This window comes from Anopheles marshallii, chromosome X, assembly GCF_943734725.1.
Source record: "Anopheles marshallii chromosome X, idAnoMarsDA_429_01, whole genome shotgun sequence".
Classification (NCBI taxonomy): Eukaryota; Metazoa; Arthropoda; class Insecta; order Diptera; family Culicidae; genus Anopheles; species Anopheles marshallii.
The window spans coordinates 1,706,096-1,730,819 of record NC_071325.1 but is presented as its reverse complement, the minus strand read 5'-3'; the positions used below and the strand labels follow the sequence as shown (position 1 = coordinate 1,730,819).

Genomic DNA, 24,724 nt, shown 5'->3' with positions numbered 1-24,724 from the left:
AACTAACCGATCAGCACAACGCGTGACAGGCATGGCGTTGGACGATAGTACAGCTGTGTGGAGGAGATGATGATGCTTTCGTTAGCACTGTGCTGGTATTCAATCCCGCAAAGATTCGATTGCAGTCAAAGCACCAACTTACATAACGATCTAAATGCACGTCCAGGAACTTTTAACGTCGGTATGGAGGGGGAGAAAAATGGCAGGCCTAAACCTCTTGAGGTTGCTGTGCCGATACAAAAGATTGCACATTTTTTGTGTATTTGGAAAATTCGCTACTCTCTCACCAGCGATCTCGTTTTGATTTTGGCAGTAACACCAGCAGAGAAGGCGAAAAAGTAAGCCTCGAAAGCAAGAAAAGGGAAAAGATAAGGGTAGATACTGTTTCAAGCAGCACGAGAAATTACTGCAGACTATCTAGGTTATTATTGGTCTAGTCGACGATCTCAAAACACGTTAAACACGAAAGCACAACAATTGGTTATTATGCGTGCGCGTGTATGTGTACGTTGTAAGTAGTGAGGGGCGTTTTCTGCCGCCTGGACCACACACCGTTCACGATATTCCCATACCGTCAGAAACACAGAATACCTTTTTTCCCGGGTCCGAAGATCTAGCCTGCAATGGGCGCCTGGATCACTATGTGTACAGTAATATGGTTTAGATGTAGAATAAGCAGGATTAATTCATTAACCCGTCCTATACGCATCGTGCAAATGTGGAAGATAATGACTTTGCTCGTTTCTTTTTGGGTAGTGAAAACCTAAATCTTCAACAATGTATTGTTTTTTTAATCATTCTCATAGTTTCTGATGCGAAACTAGTGTTGTGTATAATGTTAATACTTTTCGTTTAGTTATATGGTTGTTAAATTTTTTTCTTGTTTCTATTTATTGTGTAATTGCGAATTTGATGATTTTTAACAACGATTGAAATGACAACAGCGTAAAGCTAGCTATTTGATGTTTTAACATTTGCAATTCTATAAGTGTGCGCGTGTGTTTGCACCTTTTTTTAAATTGTTTATTAACGTTTAATTGCATTTTACATGTATTAATTTCAATGTATAATTCAAAATCGTACATGCATAGAAGATATCATCGTTCAGATGTTTGGCGAAGCGTTCGCGCACTACCACAATTTTAGGCATTGGTCAATGTTTTGGGTTTCGTACACTTAAATACGCAACGCTGATATTGAGTTGTAACATAAACCTTATGGCACTATAACCTCGAGAGGTGTAGACCTGTCATATTTGGCCTGCTTGACTTAATTTACCCGCGATCTGGGTAATCCGAGTCCTGCTTACGTAAGATTGATTGGACTGGTGTCGCTACCAAACTCCTGGTCCTTGTTCTGGATGCTCTTCCCTTCTTTTTCTTGTCGCAACGACCTATTTGGTCATTCGTACCATTTCTGGCCTACTATACCAATACCAATATAGCATTGGACACACATACGTACTTTTCAAAACAAACGGTGATATGGTATTTTGTTGCGTAACAACCAGCACAGATATGACTATTCCTTTTATTGGATGGATATGTCTGCGCGTTTATGATGTACCATGATGTTCCACAACGCCTGGAGCAAACTTGTCTATGGGGAAAAGATACGGACTAGATTCGTGTTCTATTCAATAGATCTAATAGTTCAAGTAACAGCTAGTCAGTCGTTCGGTGAGACAGTCTAAAACTGACAACGGTTGTAGAACCAAACAGCGAAACAAAATTGCGGTCCGGTATACATTAATGGCTATCACGTAAGCCTGCTAAAATTTAGCGTTAGCTAAACAGTTCTCATTCGTTTATTTAACGGACACTTGAGAAAACGTTTATGTACGGAGGCCATTAAAACTAGTTAGGAACAACAAATAAAGCAACAAGCAGAAGAGTACAACACACTTTCCATACCAGGTCTCCACATCAAAGACAATGAAATCAAGCTACTCGAATAGGCGTGGGCTTAAAATACGGCATACGCTAACTAAAAAGTGTGCGACACACTAAAATGGAGCCAATGCTAAGTTTTTAGCCTACGTTTATTTTAGGAAAAGTTTAAGCAGGCTTACGTGATTGCCCCTATGATTTACCGACGACATAGAGCTTCGAATGTATTTTTCTCCAACTGCTACTGTTCAGCTAAATGATTTGTAAAACAACCACACTTGTATTGTAGACTTTGTGGCGTGCAGAGAATAGTGATCCAGATGCGAATCGCGGTGGTCAGTCCAGGGTCAGGGTAAGAGGGTATATCGCCGTACACATCTTCAATAGTGCAATAAGTTCAATACTTGCACGATACTTACACACGGTGCATTTAGACGTTGAACGGCACGCAACTGCTGAAATGAGGTACCTAGCTGCTACACTTTCCCATAATTAAACGGTTTAAAATATACGCGCTACACCAAGCCCAACGGTATACAGCGTTCCAGCTCGCTACATTAGCCAGAGCTCCGATTGTTCTTATGATTTATTCAATGTAAGCTTAGCTCTATCGTGTTCACTCTCCATCGATGATGTGTGGTGTTTAGAGAGGGGGAGTAAGGAAAAGGGAGGCAGGAGAAGAGGGTGGAGAGCGAGACCATTAGTTTTTACCTATATTTTTGTTTCATATTGTGTTTTTAATGTAACTAACCTAGCGTACGATAGCCGCTAGAAATAAGCACACTTATAGATCAGGTACAGCAGTAACACGCGCTCCACCCAACTGTGAAGTGATGTGCTCGATGCAATCAAAGATTAAATTGGCATCTAGATGTACTTCCCCAGGAGCTAGCCCCAAAATCGATTGCAGGAATGGAAAAGCTAACGAATTCCTATTGTCATCCGTCGCTAACTGACTATTGGCTCGGGAGGTGCACTTATGATTAGGAATAAAAGCGAAAAGCTGTTAGCTGGAAACGTATTCACAATGCAGATGTAACCAAGAGTCCCAATTGCGAACAGTAGGGATGGATGGGGTACGGGGAAGAGATGGGGAAGTTTAGTAACACGACATTTATATTGTACGATACTGAAGTGTAATTTAGATGTAACAAGCTCGTAGACTGACTGGAGTCGGATGAATAAAACGGTCTCATCACGTACTGCCATTTCATACTGCTGTTTCTCTTTCTCGCGCGCTCTCTATCTATTTCTTTCCCCTATCCTGTCTGCCTCTTCCTCTCATGCTTTCTTTCTGTTTTCACCACTCTATGAGATTAGTTTTTACTCCATGTCAAGGGATAGCTTAAGCAAACTAGTATGTAACGCCCATTTGCGGTGGAGTAGGCAAAAAATGTCGAACAACTTCGAACAAACAACAATGCCATGGCAGATCGATGTTAAGTTTTAAGGATGCGATACCTCATTGTCCTGATGAGACGGGGGTATAAAGAGTAGTTAGGTGAGGGTAGGACAGTTGTGTAACAGAGACATTAGATGGGGATGTGTTTAGCCGCAGGTTAAGTTACATCCGTGTCCGCTGAGCGAATCGGTAAAGCAGAAGAAGTATGCACCGAATAGGCGAGCGTATATATATCTATAGTATAGTTGTGTGGTGTATGGATGGGGGACTTTGATGCGCTTATCTATACGCCGGTACTAGACTGTGGGATGCATCGATGTAGTTTGATTTTGTCCAACTTTGGTTTACGACGGCTTATCGCCATCCTCTAGTATTGATGTACGTCGTTGGTAGATGTGCTCGCTTCTCATGGGCTGGAAGAAAAATGCTTAATCTGATACGAACAAGCAACTTCCAAACAAGCAAAGTATTTTCACTTAGTAATGGTAGCTATTATTCCAAAACAATTAAGCTGCCACGGTTGCACAAGTTTATGGCCCTCCGGTATTGGCCCCTTCGAATGGTAACCGTACGTAGAGTTTTCTTCTAACCACGACATGAGTTTTTAAACGTAGTTTACAATATGGTACTTTCTACGACTGATTTGAACTCAACTAGTGTCAGCAGGCTAGCGCTAGCCGGAAAGTAATGAAGATAAATCAACTGAGAAAAGCAGCGCGCAGCATAAATAGGCGTAACAAAGAATGCATCTTCGGAAGCTTGTTGGTATTATGTCGAGATAGTTTGTGCACCGGTTTGACCTTTCATAACAGCGGAGACAGCTATAGGCATGGATATAGACGATGGCAGGTACGGCAACAATAACAACAACAACAAACATCCCTACAAAATATGCCAAACCTAGCATGTAAGATAGCGGCCAAGCAAGAACACACAGAAGAAATTAGAAAACAAAAAAAGCAAAGAAAGGAAGGTGATTGTGATAGTCAAAATGGTCGTACGGTGGACACGGGAGCCTCTGTGTAGCTTAGGTGATGGAAGACATTGTGAATACTGCGACTAATTTGAATGTAATGATTATGAAATAGTTTAGTATCTAACTTGAAATACATAAACAAAGAAGAAAAAATAACAGAAGACACACACACACACTGCAAAAGTGAGAAGATATTAGCGTTGGGCGCAGCGCCTTGATGATGGAAGGTGCTGCTGCATAATAATCATAGTAACCGTAACGATAACACTAATAAACTACATGATATAGAATTGCAATACACGTGCGGTAAAAGAAAGTATATCTGGCGGTGGAGATAATGTTTTGGCTTACAACTGTTTGTTTTCGTTCGTTTTTCTTTAAAATATTTCGTACATCCTGGTCACGGAACCAATGATTATTTTGTTTGAAGCGCTAGTAGTGGAGCATTGTCCTCTGTTTTGTAACCGATAGTAAGGCTGCAAAGGCAAAGCTTTTCCCAGCGAGCAGTTTTGAATATGAATGAGAATTTCTTTATGGCGTAATCAAGTACGGAACAGATTTTTCCTGACCCTCTTCGGAACACAGTTTATGACGCTGGAACATGCGCCAAAAAATATGAACGGTATTAATGTATGTTTTTTTCTTACTTGTTTGCATGCCAACCCACAAACCATTCGGCAATAAACCGTTTTAGGTAATGGAGTAGGTTTATCGGTACCTGTCCCTTACCCAAGCAAGCTTAATGGGTTTGCGAAAGAGGGTCTAGAAGCCAACAACTTTAGCAGCACTCTTCCTAACCTCAACCTCCCGCCTAGATCCTACCTCCGAACGTGCGTTTCAGCGAAAGTTGTGAAGTTTCGCTGCTCCCTGTCGTTAATAATAAATGGCAAGCAAATTGAATTATTTTTATACGGCCAATAATCAGGTCAGGGTGCGTTCGCCGAATTTACAGACTGGAGAGTTCGATGTTGCGTGTGTTTTATGGAAATAACTTTTTTTTCCCCACTTTCCTTCCCGTACGGGTTGGATTTTGTTTGTTTGTTCCGTCGGGTTTGCGTCTCGCTCCCGGTAAGTTTGGATAGTTCGTCACAAGTCAAAGAAAAAATCCGAACGGTATGCCACTCATAACTCGGTGCGACTCGTGCCAGAAACAACCGAAACCGTTAGCACGGACACATAAATTTCAATCATTTTGACAGCGCGAAAGAAACATTCCGGCCATTCGGTTGCAGTTACGTCTACCGCGGACCGCTTGATTAGGACAGAAAGACGATTGGCACGTTCCGTGCCAAAAGGTAACCTCTTCCGTGCGTTTCGGCGAGCTCGCCAGTTCGCTAGCCAAATCGATGCGAATGTCCCAGCCCAAAGCGGTCTAGTGGTTTTGTGGAAAATGAAGGAAAAAAACAACACCTACTTTTTGGCAACCAGACTGCCAACGCAGAATAAAAAGAGACCCCGGCAATATGGTGTCGGTTTTCTTCGCACTGGTCTTAGCAACACGAGACGTATCAGTTGATCGATTTGTTGGGGCGGAAACGCTAGCCAAAAATTGGTGTTTTTAGCAAATGGGACTATGTGCAGCATGCAGTTGGCAGCATTACGCGAACGGAACACGACGAAACCGATTCAATCGGTGTCATATATCACCGAAAACGATATTTAAGGGCGAATAGGGCAGATGATTAGTCTGCCAGGTCGGAAGATTTAGGAAATCTTGAACAGCTGCCCACTGCAGCTGAACTTTGCGGGGAAAATCAGACACAGGGTGATATTTAAGGGCCCTCAACGACACGATTCAATATTATCAAGATGACATACCCATGCCATTTGGGATGTTGCGTTCCACAGATATACCTGAACTTTGAATGTTTAATATTGCGGAACAGTTGTTTCGATACGTTCGCATCATCTTCATCTCATCAAGGTAAAGCCCAGCTGCTAGAGAGAATTATGCGACACATTCAGTGTCAGGACCAACGACTTGGCCGCATTGCTGCGCTACCTCTGGGGTCCTTAGAACCCTGGAATATAGCCAACGAACCGTGCCAGAGATGGAAGCGAATGGAGCGAGCATAACAAGATATATCCAAAACTGTACATACTAACTCTCGCCATTGCATTCTCAAGGACTCCAACAAACTTTTTCATGCTGGTGTCTTAAAGAAACTTCTGAAATTTAGTCACGCAAGCCTGTGATGTCGCGACTCTTGTCCTCTCGGGCACGAGGCGTCCTTTTTATTGAAGATCTCGCTAGAATCTTTACAGTTGTCTGGTACCATTCTTATCGCGTGTTCAGAATACCAGAACTCTAGTGAGTTCCCTGTGTCTATTTCTTTTTCGAGTACTGGCATTGTTGCTGCCGAGAATGTCTAAAATACAGCAAAATAAACCTTGGGTGGGGAAAACTCTGAATATTTTATGCTAACAACTCAAAGGCCAGACCAGAATGGCGGTATACTGCAGATGGGTAAAAATAGTTACGCACAGCCACTTTTCCGCCAATTTGTTCAGCCAAACTAAGTTCCCTTAGCTGATGCAGATATTGTATGGATCTGTAAGCGTCATATCTTCCCTGAAGTTGCACAAGTTGGACGTCGCATATCCATCAAGCCCATGCGGTATCTCACACTGCTGGAAGAATACGCTTACTGGCGGGTGGAGCGAGGAACGGCGATGAAGTTGAAAAACTTGTTGCTGGAATGAACACCAACACATTGAACAGTTCACCTTCACCTCAGTGGTTCGTCCTGCTCCCGCAACCTTTATCACATCGCACAGGTTTATCATTACAGTTCGGAGTAAATTTTGTATGAGTCCTCTTCCACTAGCACCACCTACCCTGTTGACTACTCCATCGCTGCTCTGCGAGAGTTCTCGTTTTTTTTTACTGCAGTCCCTATGTTGAAATTGTGTTGTGCGTGTGTGTGTCCACGCGCATTCGCATTAGTTCGGGCACGGGATGTGTGTTCGGTGTTGTGTTTGTTCCACGACCGCACAAAGAAAAACGTGACCCGGAGAGCGTCCGAAGCACTCTTCGTGCAGCGTGTACGTATCCTTTCGTTTGGCAGGCCTTGGAGCCGCATTAACAAGCGACCGTCGTTACCGTAGCCTCTCGCAATCTCTCGCCATTCTTATCACGGTCATGCTCTCCGTGGTTAGCAGCAGGATACTGCAAGATTCTTGTTTTGGTCTGCCTCCCTTTGCCAACGATCTGCCAACCGTGTTATCACGCCCGAGAAGGGATGTTGAGGATGTTATAGCCGTGTTTCTCCAAAGTGGCACGGCTTCGCCGGACTGGAACTTTTGAAAGCTGTATTAAGTTCAACTCTCCCTCCCTATTTTTTCGAGAGTTTGCATTTTTTTTGCGAAATTATCCCCATCTGAGGGTTGACGAGGACGAGGAAGGAAGGAGGGGTGAAGGGGGGGAGGGGGAAGGGGGAATACAAAATGTTTCTCTGCAGTAGTACGATAACTTGGGTGCTTGTTAGTTGATACGCATACGCGCACTTGCAAAACCTCCAAAACTTTGCAGTGGAGTCAACAACAGAGAGCGTGAGAGAGAGAGAGAGAGAATATATATATATACAAAAAAGATATATACACGAGTGGTGTCCTTTCTCTAGAAAACTGCCACCCCGAACACCTTATCCTTCATGCAGTTAGAGACCCACTCGGTATCGGCAGGTCTACCATCGCGTACAGGGAAGTATGGTTTATCTCGCGTTGTGCGTCGGTCCATTCCAAAATCGCACAAGGCCGATGATGGACGGACGCTCCCGGTGAGTTCGCCCGTATCCCGAGGCCCTTCAGTGCACGCTCGTTCCGCGCGTTTCATCCACGCACAGTTTATTTTCCCAGCCCTTCATCGTACTCCACACCCTACACTACCACTCGAAACACCCAAATACACTAACTCCCGTAACCGCACAGGGGCTGGCCAGTGTGTTTTTCGGTGCAAAAGTTGTCCGCAAAGTTCCTGGTACGCAGTGAAAGGGTAGCCTGCAGTTAGTAAGTGCGTTACCCGTTTAGCTTACAACCACCTGTTTCGTTCTGTGCGACTCGTTTTGTGTGCCAGCTTGGAAAGGTTGCGATTTGGAAGGATCCATTCGCGTACGTTCTGGTGCGCCTACAGGTAGGCAATCTACTGTACGCAAAGTCTGGAACGGATGCATACGGCACATCGGTAGCGGTAATGTTCCTCAGCGAGTAGTGTCTGCACTGGTTTTATTTGTGGTGTTTCTTCAGCGTCTCCAACGACGCTTTATCATCGTAGCAGCGAGCAAAAAAAATAATAAAGAAAGGGAAAACACAAAGTGCGCAAGAGCGAGATCGCACGCGACGGAGCAACAGTGTGGCGATTGAGACATATCGTTCAATCAACGAATTTTGGGAAGGCTCGTTTTACGACACGTTTGTCGCGTACGCTTACTAGCACGTAACATGACAATCCTACCGCATACGTACACGCGCGCCATCAACCACAGTCACAGCAAATAGTTTGCAAAAAAAAAAAAAAACACAAGACGGAAGAAATATTACCAAACAACGCCAAACGGTGGTGTGGGAGAGAGTCACACATGCAGCGGCGAAGGAGTGAAACAGTGGCGGACGGACACGCACACGCCTGTTATCACCGTACGATATCACGCCACGCATCTCACCTGCGGGAGATGAGATGAGCTGATCGGGACCGATCGGGTTACTCACCGTGCACCATCCATCTCACCGTGTACGTGTTTGCGGACGGTTACCGAGTGATGGCGCTGACTGCAACTGCTCAGGGTGCGCGCGAACAGCAATCAGTTCGCGTTTGGCCGTCGTGGCGTTTGGAGTGTGCCGATTGAACCAGTGCACACTGGCAACACCGGATGGCACGGTACTGATGCTGAGTGATAGTGTTGGTGGAACGGTCGGGGACCAGCAAGGTTGTACTGCGGGGCGTGTCGCAACCTCAGTATAGACTCGTACAACACATTCAAAACGATACGTTATAAAAGTATAACAAAGGCTAGTGCGCTTAGTAGAACGTGTGGTTGCGTGTAGTGGTAATTTAGATAGGTGAACATTATTGCTCAAATCGAACGCCAGAACGATGGCAACTGTTGGGGAGAACGGTAATAGTGATGGCGGTGAGGCGCCGGAAAGGAGTCCGGTCGTTGAGGTACCGCCGGTACCGGAGCTACCACCACCCGCCGACCTGTACAACGCGGACCGTGTGGAAACGTTCAAGGGTGAGCTGTTGGAGTTTCTCGGTGAGCTTGTGCCGCCGGGCGAACCGCCGTGGGATATCGGTTTGATCGAAGGGTACGGCCGTGGGCTGGTGGCGACCCGCGACATCGCGGTCCACGAGCTGGTGTTTGTAGACCGGCCCGTGCTGGTGGGACCGCGCGTCAACAACTACGAGGTGATCTTCTGTGCCAGCTGTTGCTGTATATTGCGCCGACTGCAGCTGTGCACCGGTGGGTGCCGGTTGCCCATCTGCAGCCGGTGCGACTACTCGGTCGGGGCGGCATCACCGCACGCGGCCGAATGCCGGCTGATACAGAGCTGGCAGCCGAAGGATGCCGGACGCTACTCGAAGAACATCCTGTACGCGCTCACCTCGATCCGGGGCTTCCTGCTATCCGACCGGGACCGTTCGATCGTGCTGCAGATGGAGGGCCATCCGCCGCGCAAGGAGATGACGACCGAGATCGAACGGTTGCTGAAGGATGGCTACTTCTGGAACCTGGACGGCGAGGGACCAGCGGTACGGTACCTGCGCCAGGTGGTGAACGTGCTCAACACGAACGCGTTCGAGACGAGCCGGATCGTCGCGGACGAGGAGAACAACCATCACGAGATAATACTGCGCGGTCTGTACATACTCGGTGCGCTGATGAACCACTGCTGCCGGCCGAATGTACGCTACGTGTTCGACGATCAGCTCCGGATGCGGGTCCACGCCTCGCGCCCAATCAAAAAAGGTGAACAGATCATGAACAACTACTCGAAAATTCTGTGGGGCACCCAGCACCGCATCATTCACCTGTGCTTCTCCAAGAACTTTCTCTGCAGCTGCGACCGTTGCAAGGATCCGACGGTGAGTGTTGTGTGTGTGTGTGTGTGTGGCTGGACATCGCTGATGCACATGTATCGGCACAACGATCAACCGGTGTACCGTGCGGCAACGGCCAAGCGGGGAAGTTTATGTTGCAGCATGCTTGCGACTTCCCGTCTATATATAACGCCCAGCATCATCTTCGGCCCTGTCACGGGGCCAGGGCATCCGCGCGGCCGAGAAACCTTTCCCCCCCCCCCGCCTCGCCCTGGGTAGCCCAGATGATTCGTTATTTATATTTTCGCGTTTTACACTCGTAATCCGATGCCAACGTAATCATTCTTTTGGACCCGACTTTGCTCACCTTCCGGTCCACCCTCGCACTGCACTGCGGTAAAGAAACGAACAGCGGGGTGGACACGATACCGAGCGGGCATCCACCGATATGAGGTGGCGCTTTGTGAAGCGTTGGTGGGTTGGTAGTTGTAACGCGGGATGTCTGGGTGACAGCTGAACCGCTGCAACTGAGGGTGCAGTTACAGGCGAGTTACAGCCGTCCGTTTGTAAATTATGTCACCCGTAACGGTTCAAACCATGCCTCCCCAATCGGCTGCACTGTTCACCAGGAAAATGGTTGTAATTCCTGCATTCTTCTCTGATCGGTGAACGGGTTCTCGTCATTACTACAACCCTTAAACCCGTGTGCAGTGATGTGCGTGAAGGTACGCCGAAAAGTTATTCCTCGTCGAATGCTTCTTCCGAGGATGGCAGCATAAGCGACTATTTTTGAGGCAAGTTTGCTGGCGTATTTTTTTGTTGCTTTGCTTCCGCGTCATACATCAACTCCCCCTCCCCGTCTAATATTGGGGTCGTTATTTTTGGACGGACACGGTTGTCCACGGGGAATGATGCGATGAACGGGGGGGGGGGTTGTTGCATACACCAGCAGCACGCACATGTGGCGAAGCGGATTGTCGAATTTGCGCTAATATTTGTTCCCCCTTACCCCTCTTCCACCTCCTTTCGAAGAGAAGGTGTTGTCTCCATGCCGAAACCGCTAGGATTGATTTCCACACCGTTCGCGGTGGTGTATGCAGAATTAAAATAAAATACCCTTTTTCGATCGTTTGTCAATGGTGTGGGCGGATGGGTGGAACGTTTCACGGGGATGGTGGGGACATCTTTCGGGAAGTTGTCAGCTGTTAATGTGCGACAAATGGTGATTTTAATTGCTGTCAATGCTGTCGCCGTGATTTCATCGCCTCTCGTCGCGCGTACGAATTGGCTGCGTCCGGGCGTGCGTTATGGCTGCGTACGGTGCGGTTTGGTTGATGAATTTGGACAGCGTTTCGGGTAGTTTTGTTTGATTTTTCTTTCTGTCTGGCACACCACCCCGGACGAGCGTATGATCTCGCACGAGATGTTTTGTTTGTCGGTACTCCGCTCAGGTGGCGTTAAATTACTCAAAAACGCTCCATTTTGCTTAACATGCGCCGGGTGTACGTGGATTGATCAAGCGGGCCCGGACTACTGACGCAATAGATACCGTGCAATAAGCTTAAACAAACGCTCTGACAGCTGTAGATGACTTTCCGTTACACAATCTTCACCTTACCGCCCTTCCCATCCACTTTATCCTTCCCCTTCACGCTTCCTTCCTGAAGACTGAATGAACTGTTTTGGCAGCAGTTGTCCGTAAAATATTTCTTACATTTCAAACGCGAATCAATCACCTCTCGGCGTCTGGTGACCTTTTAAGGGGGCCGTATTTTTTTTTTCGCCATTTGGCAAAACGGCTGCGGCTACTGCACTGTGGTATGTCCTTTCCACTGCCGGATCGCTTGTCATCCCCGCACGCTATTTATGGATATGAAGCATCCCAGGCAAGTACGGCCAGTACTAACGCTCGTTGTCAGCTTAGTTTCTGATCGGACGGTGGCGAACGTGATTCCGCGTTGATTGATTGATTCGTGGTGTCAGTTTAATAATTGCACTCCGTTCGCCCGCCGGACGGTTTGTCCGGTTTGGTTTATGCTTTTCCAGCACGCCGCCATCTTGTTACACGCAATTAATCAGAAGCTTCCGCGGTACTGCGGTGTTTGAAATCATGAATATTCATTGCATACCCCGAACGCTGGTTGGCCTCGATGCTAGATGGATGCACGGGTCACTAGACGGGTTATTTAATTTTTTATGCTTGCTTCATGCTGCTCCACTTGAATGGCTGATTGTTGTTTGATAAGAAATAAAAACTCCCGACGAGCAGAGCCCAGCTAACAGAACACTAGTCAAGAGCCGTTAAGAGTGGTTATCGTGATAAAACAAGGAATTTTAAAATAATGCCATAAAAAGATACATTTGTCACGCAAAATGCCTAACTTTGGGGGTTTTGTCTGAAACGCGCCTAAAGGTATGCACTGGTGTGCGTCATTTTTATTTTAGTTCACTCGTTTTCCGAGCACTAGTAGAACGTTTTGTGGTCATTGTATAAATCAAAAAGTGTCTTTACAATAACTCGTGCCTGAAACACCCAAGTGGGTCAGACAGTTTGCGTGTCGCGTAGCTTAAATGCAGCCTTTTTGTTTTAAACTCCTCCTTTTTAGACGAAACTACACGGTAACTGCCTGCCCGCAAAGGCCAACTCCCCGTGAAGTAGAAAGGTTTTTTTTATAATGATAGGTTACCCCACTGACTCCCCTGGCTAAATGCTTCAAAGCCCTAGCGCTGGTGGCCAATGTTTATGTTGCCCGCTTCGTGCCGGAATTGGTGCTGGTCAGTCGAACGACCGGTGTGAGTTAGCGTCATTAAATGGGCACTGCTGGGACTGTCGTGTTTATGGACGGATGCTTTTGCAAGTACCTGACCGCCTGGCAGGTATATGCGATCCTGTCGACATTAAACATCCGCCCGGTCACGGCAGCATTGGGTCCTTGTGTTTCCGCCGCTTCACACGGCACTTGCAGCGAAATGGAGCATGAACACGATATCCCGCTGTGCGCAGTTGGGAAGTACGCAAGCACACGCTACGGTTTGAGAAACACAAACTTCGTTAGAACCGTGTCGCCCATTACGGCTAGTGAAAGGGAGCTAGGACTTTTTGGCTGCGCAATTAAAGGTATCAATACAACCAGTGGTGGATTGAGAGTAGTTTGCTGTAAGTAGCGCAATTAAACACGAACAGCGCTTATGTTCTTCACATTACACAATGGAATCCTTGCGGAAAAGATCAAATATCGTGGAACACTTCACGTTAAACGCCTGTATGTATGCAATAATTATAGCAATGGAGCCTTTTTCGATAGTGTATGAAATAATGGGAGACTATTTTGATACTGTTTGGTCCATATGTGTGTGTGACTTTCCGCCACGTGAAAATTTGGAGAATTTTATATTCTCCGAAATAATTCGGGACAGAAAAAGTCATTAAAGTGCAATGAAATCGTGATGAAGCTGTTTAAAGTATGGAAACAGTAGCTGTAACATTGCATATTTTTAGGCGTTATGAGCTAAAACCACAACCTAGCTTACTTAAGCTTAAAATAATGGTAGGTTTCATTCTCATGGACTTAGCTCCAGGAAAAAATATATTCACTTATAGTGCGAACTTATAGTGGTAAGAGACAATTGAAGGTCCTTGGAATATTGCCCAAATCTCCTAACGTTCAACAGTTACCTGTTTTTTATTCGGTCCGCTGTTAGCTGTATTATTAATGTTTTGTTTCTGTTTCACAGGAATCCGGCACCTACCTTGGCGCTCTAAAATGCGTGCGAGAAAGCTGTCCCGAGGGTCGCCTGCTCCCAATCAACCCGCTCAAAATCTCCTCCCTGTGGCGATGCGATCGGTGCAATCTGAAGATGGACAACATAAAGGCGAGCAAGATCCAGGAGATTGCCGGCCGCATGATACTGAACAACGCGATCAAACGTGAGGCCAGCTACATCATCGACTACCTGAACGACCACATCGTGAAGTTCCTGTTGCCGACGAACCAGTTTACGGTTGAGCTGAAGCTGCAGGCGATCAAGAAGATTCAGCCCGACCGACCGCTGGCAGAGCTGCGCGAAAAGGAGAAGTATTGCGTAGAGATACTGGACGTGCTGCACCGTCTCAACTACGGCGAGTGTTTCGTCAAGGGTGTGCTCTGCTACGAGCTGTTCGTAACGCGCGTTACGATTGCTAAGCTTCTGAACGAAAGTGATGTAAGTGAGGCTGGACTTGACACGTGTCCAAACGAAAGCATCCTTCACTCATGCGCCTCTTCTTCAATATTTTGATGGTTTTAGATCGCAACGGAGACACCCGACCTGGAACAGCTGCGTACCGCCTGGAAGATACTCAACCCGAGCGGTAACCGACCGAAGGACATTCAGCAACTGGTTGTGAAATACGGGATCGAGTGAATCTCGCCCTCGGTGCCCGCAATACGTAGACAGCAAAAGCCAAATGCGCTCTTGTACAAAAACAAAAAAAAAACATATCGACACCTCGCGACAACACTTGTCTGTTATTTTTCACTTGTTTTTCACGGCACTAGAAGAAATGATTCGTTGTACCGTGCGTTGCACGCAAACGGAGCTAAACCGTGAGTGAGACGAGTGAGAGTGAATAGAAGGCAGGAAGGAGAAAGAGAGAGAGATATCTATATATGTACATATATATATAGAAAGAGAAGGAGGACGAAAGAGAAGGCAGCTAACTCCCGACAAACGGGAGGACACTGCTTGGGATGTAAAGCCAGAAGCTGTTGCACTGTTGTTTGTGATTTAAATGTGTGGGTTTCAACATATACACTTAAAGCGCACTGGTCAAGTGAAGAGTGAGAATTGATCGCACATGAAGGTGAATGATTGCAGACGAATAGTAGTAGCAGTTATAGGACAAGCCGGGGGTTGAGAAACGAACCAACGTTCAGCCTGCCAGCTGAATGCACTGAACGGACCTACTTTTATCCTTTTGGATTGTATCGTTTCAATCTATTGCTCATAACGGTGGGAAGAAGAGAACGCCGGCAACTTCCTTGTTAAAAGCGTCAAGCAAACATCACACAGTGTCAGAATAACTTTTCGCCTACATCCTCGGCGATTGGTCAACACATTTATTTGCTCCCAAAAGAAAAGAAAACAAACGCCCGAAAGTATACAACCCGCATGACTTTATGGTTTGTTTGTAGCTTCTAACAAGGTTTGCCACCTTATAACCTACCAGTGCAGAATGAAGTCAACTTTTCTACTATTCTCAAATCTCAAATATGTGCACCTTTGCTCATTTGATACACACTAAATCACTGTCACGCACGACGTTGACGTGGTGGGACGACCGAAACAGACAGCCGTCAGCAGCACGCGCTCTAACCGGGCGGCGTGTTGTGCGGTCTCGCCTGCTACGTTTGCGCCACACCAGCGTTTACTATAAAGTTTGTTAAACAAATTTTATCCCCTTTCTCGTGTTTTGATCAACTTTATATATATATATACATACAAGAAAAGCATACGATAAGCAAAGAAAATTTAAACCCTAAATAGCGTACGTGGTGGTAAAAGGCGTGATGGTAGACTAATACCCCTTGTCGTTCATTTCTTCGGGGTTCAGGCACGTTCCGATTTTGGCTTCCTTTGTACTTGAATACTCTGTCTCTATGTTCGTCTCCTCCTACACCATTGCACACGTTTGCATTCGGTGCCACACTTTGTATGACGCGCAGTAATAAAAGCGAATCAAGTTTGCCATTTATCCACTCCTATCCCTTCCTTCCCTGCCCGGAGTGAGTGAGGGAAGTGGGGGTGGAAGGTTACAAGTCTTAAAATAAAAAGCATCTATAAGGTGAAACTGAAAGTGAAAGAACGAAACCACGAAACGAAAGGTGAGTAAAGCTAGTGCACTGAAATTCCCACCAGAGGGAGCTCGGTCTAGTTGGGCGAAAAATGGCCTGTTGGCTTGTTTATCTACGCACTGCTATCTGTTAATAATTATTACTAAATGCTGTTGTGAACAAACTCTTTCGAAGTGAATAATTTGATAGGGAAATGGCATATTTTAAAAATATAATTTACTAATGAAAACCCCCTACAATAATGCAATGTAATATATAGTAAAACAAACAATACATTGCAAAGCTTTAGGCGCCGGTTAGTACAGACTTAAATTCATTACACTGCTGTAAAAATTCGTTTCGGATCTCAAGAACTCACCGGTGGGGTTAACGTTTCCATTGAATTTCGTCCAAATGTATGCAAATTGTTGTACAATTCGTATTACAGAATCTTCGCATAGCGTAACGCATAGAGTAACGCATTCATTGAACGATTACGTGCTCTACTAAACAGTATCGAATCTTAATCGGTTTTCGTAGTTGTAAAATTTATTTCGAACCAAATTGAGGCAAACAAAAAGTCAAAACAGAAACAAAAAAAAAATCAGCTCTAAAAACTCCTAACTTAAAGTAAAAAAAAACACTGGAGAGTAACTGGTGTTAGTGCTCGTTCCGGCACGTAACCACCTCTCCTAATGCGCTCTCGTTAAAAGCTTAGTCACTAATCGGTACACAGTAGTAAATGAGGTAAGATAACAAACGAAAAATAATTTCCTCCCGGAGCAGTGACACTAAATCGAAATGGGGGCAACATCGAAGAGCAACCCGACACGACAGGTTGACTGGATGTGGATGGACGACGTGAAAAAAGGCAAGCTCCCTTTCGACTTTCTTTCTTGTGGCACGTTGGTGTGTGTGTGTGTGTTTTTTTTACTCTAACGGAATGCCCACGGTGGTGGTGGCGTTTTGACGGCGGGCTAGGTATCGCTGCAGGGACGGGATGGCGAACAGCATCGCACCACTGATGGCGATCGTCGTGCCGGCCATAATAAATCCGGGCCCGTAGGAGAGTGTGTAATCATACAGCCAGCCTGTAAAAAGCGAGATCGTACATTTCGATAAGTAAACTCTAGTCTCTTTCTCTCTCTCTCTTTATCCCCCTGGAGCATACCTGCGATAGGTGGTCCCACAAACGAGGCAATGCCCTGGAAGAGCAGCAGCAACCCGAACGCATTTGTTAGTTTCTCGAGTCCGAGCAGATCGACAAGGATGACGGACGTCAGTCCGACGTACGCACCGATCGTGAAACCGTACACGGCCGAGTACACGGCGAGCCAGTAGAAGTCGAGACAAAACACGGACAGGGCGGTTGCGATACCGCACACCGCTAGCGAGCAGTTGTACACGAACAGCCGGTTAACCCACGCCTTGTCGGACAGATACCCGAGCACGATACGTCCGACCGTGTTGGCAATGCCGATGATACCGAGCAGATAGCTCGCATCCTGTGATCCAATGCCGAGTACCTGTGCCTGCGCGGCCAGATACACGTACGGCACGTTAAACCCGACGCTGGTCAGAAAGTTCGATACCGTGAAGATGATGAAGATGGGATCCTTCATGATGGAGAAGTTCATCATCTCGCGGAAGGTGTCACAGGTTTCGCGCGAGCACGGTATACACCCGCAGCACCGTTCCGGTGCATCCGGTTCGCCTACCGGCCGATGGACTCCGTTGCCCTGTACCGATCCGTAGCTACCTTTCTCGTAGACGGACAGGTTCGCCTGGGACGTGTGGCGAGATGCGATGTTGTGCACGGAACCGGTGTAGAGTGCGTCCTTCCGATACATGGTACCACTTTCGGTACGCTTCAGCACAACCTGTTGCTCAGGAGCTGTTAGCAGTGGTTGACTAAGCCCTAGCCGTTTCGCTTCATCCGTCGGGGTGGAGCGTACGTGCTTGTCTAAGTTATGTCCACTAACTGAGTGTCCGTTCTGTGGAGTGTGCAAGAATTGGTTAGAAGCAGAAAGGACACAAGCCTAGCATTATTGGGCGGGAAAGCAGAAACATACCGCATTGAGATCTATTTTAGGTGCTTCCACATTACCGTGGCTGTTGGAGCGTTTCAGATTACCCTCGTTAGCGTTGGCCGTGGTTGGTTTCGTGCTGTTACTCTGATCTGAAATAAGCATCTTTGGTGAGTGATCGGAGAGTCTTAACGAAAACATCACGTCCACAAACACTTACCAGCGCTGGAATGTTGCGTCAGCTCCTGCAGTTCCTTACCGGCGTTCGGTTCGTGTACCAGCGGCCGGAACATCAAACCAAAGAGCACACAGATCAGCACAATGCCAGCAATCGCCAACAGTGCACCCTGCCATTGGAATTTCTGTATCAGCACCTCCGTGAGTGGGGCGAAGATGGATGTCCCTAGCCCGGAACCGCACACCGCAATACCGGTTGCTAGGGATCTCAGTCTTTCGAAGTACATCGTCACGCTCACGATCGCGGGCAAGTAGATCAGACCGAGTCCGAGCCCCGTACCGACACCGATCGTGATGAACAGCATGAATACGCTGGTCGCGTACATGCTCACCGCCAGCGAGGCACTAGCCAGCAGTGCCCCGGCAATCGTAACCGCCCTACACCCATACCGGTTGACCAGCGACGACGAAATGGGCCCTGCGGGATGAGAAGGAGAGTGAGTTCTTGAGCTGATCGGTGGTAGCACTCGGTAAGGAAACCGGTAACGCACCTGAACATAGTGTAACGCCTACAAGAATTGATGCAATCCACGCCGTATAGCCTTTGCCCTCGTTGAAGTACGTCAGGAACTCGGAGTAGAAGATGCCGAACGAATATGTCAAACCGTCGGCTGTCGGAGTGGAGCAATAGAACAGATTAGCTGATGTAGAAATAAGGAAGGCATTTCTCAAGAGTTCAAGAATTCTAACGCTCCTCCAGTTCCTATAGCTAGTTCCGGAGCCCTACGTATAACCGGAGCCGGTATGGGGCGTCTTTGTTTGTAGCGCGCTCACACCATCCATCTTGATTGCCAGATCCGAACCGTCCGAGGTCTCGCCTGATAATCTCCCGAGCGTGCGTTAGCCCTATTGACCGTATAGTTGTTGTTTTGCCATCACCTTCGCAGCTAATCTTTCGCGCCTCGCTACCCTACCGCGCCTTTCTCCGTTCTATCTTCCATCACGTACGGAATCACCCGCCCGTTATCAGTATTTACGACGTGTCATGGCAAAATTGTAAGGTGAACATTAAAACATATCACTGCAATCGGCATCACATGCGCGTCGTCAAGTGTGCGTCTCAACCGTGGTTTATATTTACGAATCTTGCTGTCTTATTTCTGTCTTGATTTTGTTTTCCCGAATCCTGATCCTCTCCTGAAACAACCTAGCTAATTCCATAGCCCAAGGGCAATACTTTTCATAGTGATCTCTGGAAATCTTGTTGCTTTTGTCAGGTGTTTTTATAGCAACTAATATAATAAATTGCATAAATTTAGGTGCATACAAACACGCCCCCACGAAAGACGTATATCACTGGTTAATTAAAAGACCAAAGTTATTTCGAGCTCGAATTCTTTTTAAAAAATACCAATTACTATAAATGAGTAGTCAAATCGACAATAGAATCATAATTAAACTAATAATAAATTGGTTACTAGAGTTCATTTAACAGATCTTTAATTTGGCAGCTGTCACGCGTCGCTTATCAGTGCCCGGCTCGGATCTCGCACATTGTGTACAGCAGCACGAGATCAGCTCAGTCGCAAATCAACAACAGCGCACCGTCCGCTGGTCAAGGCTGTGACATCTGAACATTTTTGTGTTTTAATTTATAACCAGCACAACAATGGAGCGGTAAAGTAAACATCGGTTTTGCTTGCCGGCAGTGACACCGAGGGGCCGTGTAATTTTCTTCACCAACATTGCCTCCTTCCAACAACCCTTCCTTCGCGCGCCCCTCCAACACAAACCCGTCCCCCCCTGGCACTAATCTGCGTGCTGATCGCGTATCGTAAGCCGATCAAACATGCTTTATTATGGTTGCGCCGGTTGCTGTACGATCAGTGACAGCAAACACTGGGGAAACACACACAAAAAAACCGTTTCGTCCTTGGAACGAACACAACACGCGCGGTTGTAGCATATGGATCTTGAACAAAAGCGGAGAGAAAAAAAAAGTAAGCCGACCGTTAACCGGGCGGGGAGGGTAGGGGAGGGGGGCGGTTTGTGGGGATTAATCATTGGGTTTTACGCGTCGTTTACAGAAGGCTGTAATAAAGAGACCGTCAGGAAATAATGTAGCTCTTTGCGCACAAAGAGGGTCGGTTTGACTGATTGAGGTTACAGAAAAGTGACTTGCTTTGTACCTGCAAGTATAATCTAAAAAACCAGAATTTTTGGTGGGAGCTGCCTAAAATTATCCATTATGAGCTGCTGAATGTTTTTGTTTTGCTTTGGACATAACATTACATATCTTCAGGCGCTATATTGATTATTCAGGGCACAAACCAGCGATGGGTATGTTAGGAAGCGGTTCCCAAATGGCACTTTTCGCACCGACAAAAGTACTTCTAAATAGCCAAAACAGAAAAAATAACTATATAACAAGAGTCCCTATCTGATGTGTTGCGGGACATGCATCAACTGCAGTAAGGAACGAAAAAGAAATACACCCTGCCACACCGCTAATAGGTAATAGCAGCCATCATTGCTATGGAAACAATAGATGTCGATAAAATACTGTAGGGGAGATCAATTGCGCGCAGCTTATCGTTAATCGATCATCGTTCAACTGACGCAATATTTGTGTGTCGATGGTACCGGTCGCGTTATCGCGTACCCGGTCGGTCGAGTTTATGATTGATCTGTTATTGACAGCGTGCCGTTGGTAACCCACGTGGGTTAGCATAGCCCACGGGTGACGATTAGTGGCAAAGGTTGGTCCGGCTCGGTTCTACTTACTGATGATATGAATGCTGAACGAGGCCAACACCACCATCCAGCCCCAACCACCGTCCGGCGGTGTTGGCAACCCATTGTCTACCTCGGTGGCGCTCTGCTCAATATCACTGTCGATCTGTTGCTGTTGCCGTTTGCGGCTTGCTGGTGGCCCGTGTGTCATCTCGTTTGGTGTGTGCAGTTGACGTGAAGAAGTTCCAGCTATCCCGGGTGTGTAATCGGGAACACGCGCTCGCCTGCTACTCTCCAAGTCCTGGTGCTGCTTGTACGGGTACTTTCCTTTAGGTTACGGTTAGGCACTGAACAGTACGGTAACGTTACGGATAACTTGGTCGATGTTACGCATCTGTCGAAGAAGAGACAAAACAGGACTCTACATTGAACGGTGATTGCAAGCAAAACTGTTTGGGAGTATTCCCCCCCTCGATCAGATCACTCTCGAGTTACTCTACTCAATACAATAGCAAGCACACGCACTAACGCTACCCTTCCAGTCTGCTTCTACGGTACGCAGTGTGAAGATGAATAAGAGTGCCTTCTAGTCACAACAAGTTCACTGGTGGGCCGTGGAATTCTTATCACGTCTACGCGGGTCGGATGTTTTTGCTGAGATGCTACGCATCCCCCACGTGGCGCTAGCGTACGGCACAGTTTGTGACACACGCAGCAGCTTAACACACTCGGTATTTCTGAGTATTGAACACCAGGAGCACAAACAAAACGCACCGTGCATTGAAGAAGATGGCAACGAAAAAGATCGAAAGAATATGTCTCTGTTTATACCCGATTATAGTGCTGCTGTCCAAACGCGTGTGTTCGGTTTTGCTGAGCTGTAGCGACACTACGATAAGCAAAACTTTCTTGGCCAGTCTTTGTTTGCATATTACGATTGGTAGTTATCAAATAGCCGTCGAGTTGGGATGATTCATAGACGTAAACAGTACCCGGAGCCAATACACACTGCTGCGTCAGCTATGTTGGTTAGGGCTCTGGAGAAAGCACGAAAAGAATGCAAGGCAGGATCAGCTACACCAGCAGTAGAGACTTGACTTCCAGCGTTGGTTGCTGTTCTCCCTCCTTTGCTTGAGCTTGATTGTTGAGTAGGTGTATTGGAGCAGTGTGCTAACCTACTGCAACCTGTTACGCAGAAGATATAAGATAGCGAAGGATCACACGCAAGTTTGGACTTGAGATAGTAAGGTGAAGCACCGTGTGCACTAATCCACTATCGCCACTACCGATCATCACTTGCCTGAGATGCCGAACCGAACGGGTGCGAAACCGACAAACGACTGCGAGCAGGGCCGGTCGATGTCACGCGTCCGAACCGATCCATTATCTTGTTCTAGCCGCTTCGTTATCAGTGCGTGGTAGTGGCACGGCCTCAGCCCAACGGAACCGATCGGCACACGAACACCGAGCCGATCGTGCCTACACTTGCAATCGCACTGCAGCGCCGCTCTTATCGAGCATGATCGCTGCGGATTACTACCCCGTTGTCCATCAGATGAGATGAGAGGATATATGACCACTTGGCGCGGTAGTTATCTCCATTTGGGAGGTTACATTGTACGAGTGGGATTGTGAGTAGCCTACCTGTATACGAACAAGGAGTGGAGTGAACCATAAACGGTCAATGGAAGGTAGCGAATAAGCGTAGCACACTGGACACCTGATCATTTCACCAGGGCAAGCGAAAGTGCCCAGGCGGTACTTCACATTCCTACAACCTTATCGCACGCCCACAGTGCAGTGTGAACACACTGTACCCACTCTGCAGCGCGAGCGCAACTGTGGTTGTTTTGCATTTTTGCCGACGCTTTCGCCGCTGTAGACAAGTGTAATGGCGGAAAGGTTCTTGCTTCCGCAGTCCTACCGCCGGCAAATGGACGCGATACGGAAGAACCTTGCACGGGGCTGGTGAGGTACAACACCCCAGCACCGATTCTAGCTGCGTTGCGATGAAAACGAAAGCGCGTTAAGTGGTTCGCAGAGCTTGCACACTTTCACCGTGGGTTGACACCAACGTGTCAACCGCACGCTACTACCTTTCGTTTTTTTTCATCGGCTTGTGCAGAACGACTCTTTGTAGCCGGCATGTTCTTGTTTAGGGATGCCGTGTGTGTTTAGTGCAAATGAAATTCGAACAACGACACAAAAACCATCGTCGTCTTGTCCCGCTCTAGCTCTGTAGTTGCTCACACACATACACCAGTATCGGCTGTATCGAGAATGCGTAAAAATAGCGTCCCATGCGCGTGTTGCCCCATTTCTTCCCTGCTTGCGTTACCCATGTTTGCCGGCGTTAGCCTACCACTTTGCGTCTACTGCAGCTCAGGCCTTTGTTGCTGAAAATAGCGCGGCTGCATTCTGTTTGCGCTGGTACGAGGGGTGACTGGTCCGATGTATCTGCGTTTGGGTGCAAAACAAAAAAAAAAGAAGAACGGTGTCAATAGTGTCTACCAACCGGCCTCGTTGTTGTAGTCGGCTGCGGCTGCTTAATTAGCTCGCTTAAGACAATGATGTTTGTTGGAACGGTACGTGAGATAGCGAGATTAGAGAAGAGAGCGATGGAGAGAGTGACATTCTTTGAACCTTATTTGACCTTTTGTGGGAGATGGGTGCAGCGCGAGCGTCGTCGTCGTGGGTCGAGTACTCATCTCTTATACCTATGAAGCCATCCCAGCCTGATACGTAGTGGAGATCCCGTGGAAGATGTCACCCACCTACTGTAATCTAACCATAAAAAACCCCCAACAAGTGCCACCGTTAATCGCAAACTATCTTGCCATTGTAACAACCTGTTGTCTGGTAGACACTCAACAACAAAGTCATCGAAACCTCAAGTAACCGCAGAACACACTGTTGCTGCGACTTGTGTACATCTCATGTGCGAGGATAAACAAGATGTTATTGCTGACATTCGCTTTACCATTGATATCCGTCTAGAGACATCTTGTTGACGCATGTTTTACTGGTCGTCTGCACATGGACACTGCACATAGCTTCTGCCGTAGTCAGACAACTTTGACTAGGAAATTCCCCTTGAAACTGGCGCTGGAGACGCCACTAGAAGCCAGCGGAATTCCAGCAGATCTTCAACTTCGCACTCGTGTATTGATCGATGGCCAAACGTCTGATTGATGGAGGAGGTTTTGCACCGCAACAACAGCCAGCCGAAGGGCCCGGTAACGCGCCGGGGCAGATGGTTGATGCAATCCCGGTTTATCTGGTTCACCTCGACAACGCACACAGGGGAATATCCGACGCGCACGGCAGGCTTATCTTATCTGCCATCCCGCGTTACGGCACCGATTAGACGCACCACGAGGGATGCATATACTTACGCTTCGTCACATTTGCACAGTGTAACCGTGCGTGGTTCGATTGTCATTCATTGACGGCCGTTTGTACGAAGCACTCTGAACCGGCACTGGCCACCACCCGTAGGCATGTCGGCAGTCACACGGCCTGGTGTACGCAGTATTGCGACTGATAGTCAGAACTCTTCGTGAGGTGCGTCGATTGTACGCACGAATACACACACTCGCACGCGCTAATGTTGCTGACGGTACGAACTGCTTCCGAACGACTGGGCGTAGCGGTGACAGTATGCGCCAGG

At 47.2% G+C, this 24,724-nt stretch overlaps 2 protein-coding genes across 2 annotated transcripts; one reads left to right on the top strand and one right to left on the bottom strand.

Annotated features, from left to right (window-relative positions):
* The first annotated feature begins 9,359 nt into the window (after positions 1-9,359).
* On the top strand, positions 9,360-14,708 carry LOC128714851 (SET domain-containing protein SmydA-8). Its single transcript, XM_053809735.1, has 3 exons — positions 9,360-10,349; positions 14,040-14,507; positions 14,592-14,708. Exons 1-3 carry the CDS (start codon positions 9,360-9,362, stop codon positions 14,706-14,708), a joined length of 1,575 nt encoding a protein of 524 aa, XP_053665710.1.
* Positions 14,709-17,047: 2,339 nt separating this feature from the next.
* Positions 17,048-21,265, bottom strand: LOC128707441 (monocarboxylate transporter 12). The gene is given in 5 exon segments (XM_053802396.1): positions 17,048-17,208; positions 17,289-18,296; positions 18,365-18,799; positions 18,873-18,992; positions 21,106-21,265. Coding segments are annotated over 5 exon segments (1,884 nt in total).
* Between the last annotated feature and the right edge of the window lie 3,459 nt (positions 21,266-24,724).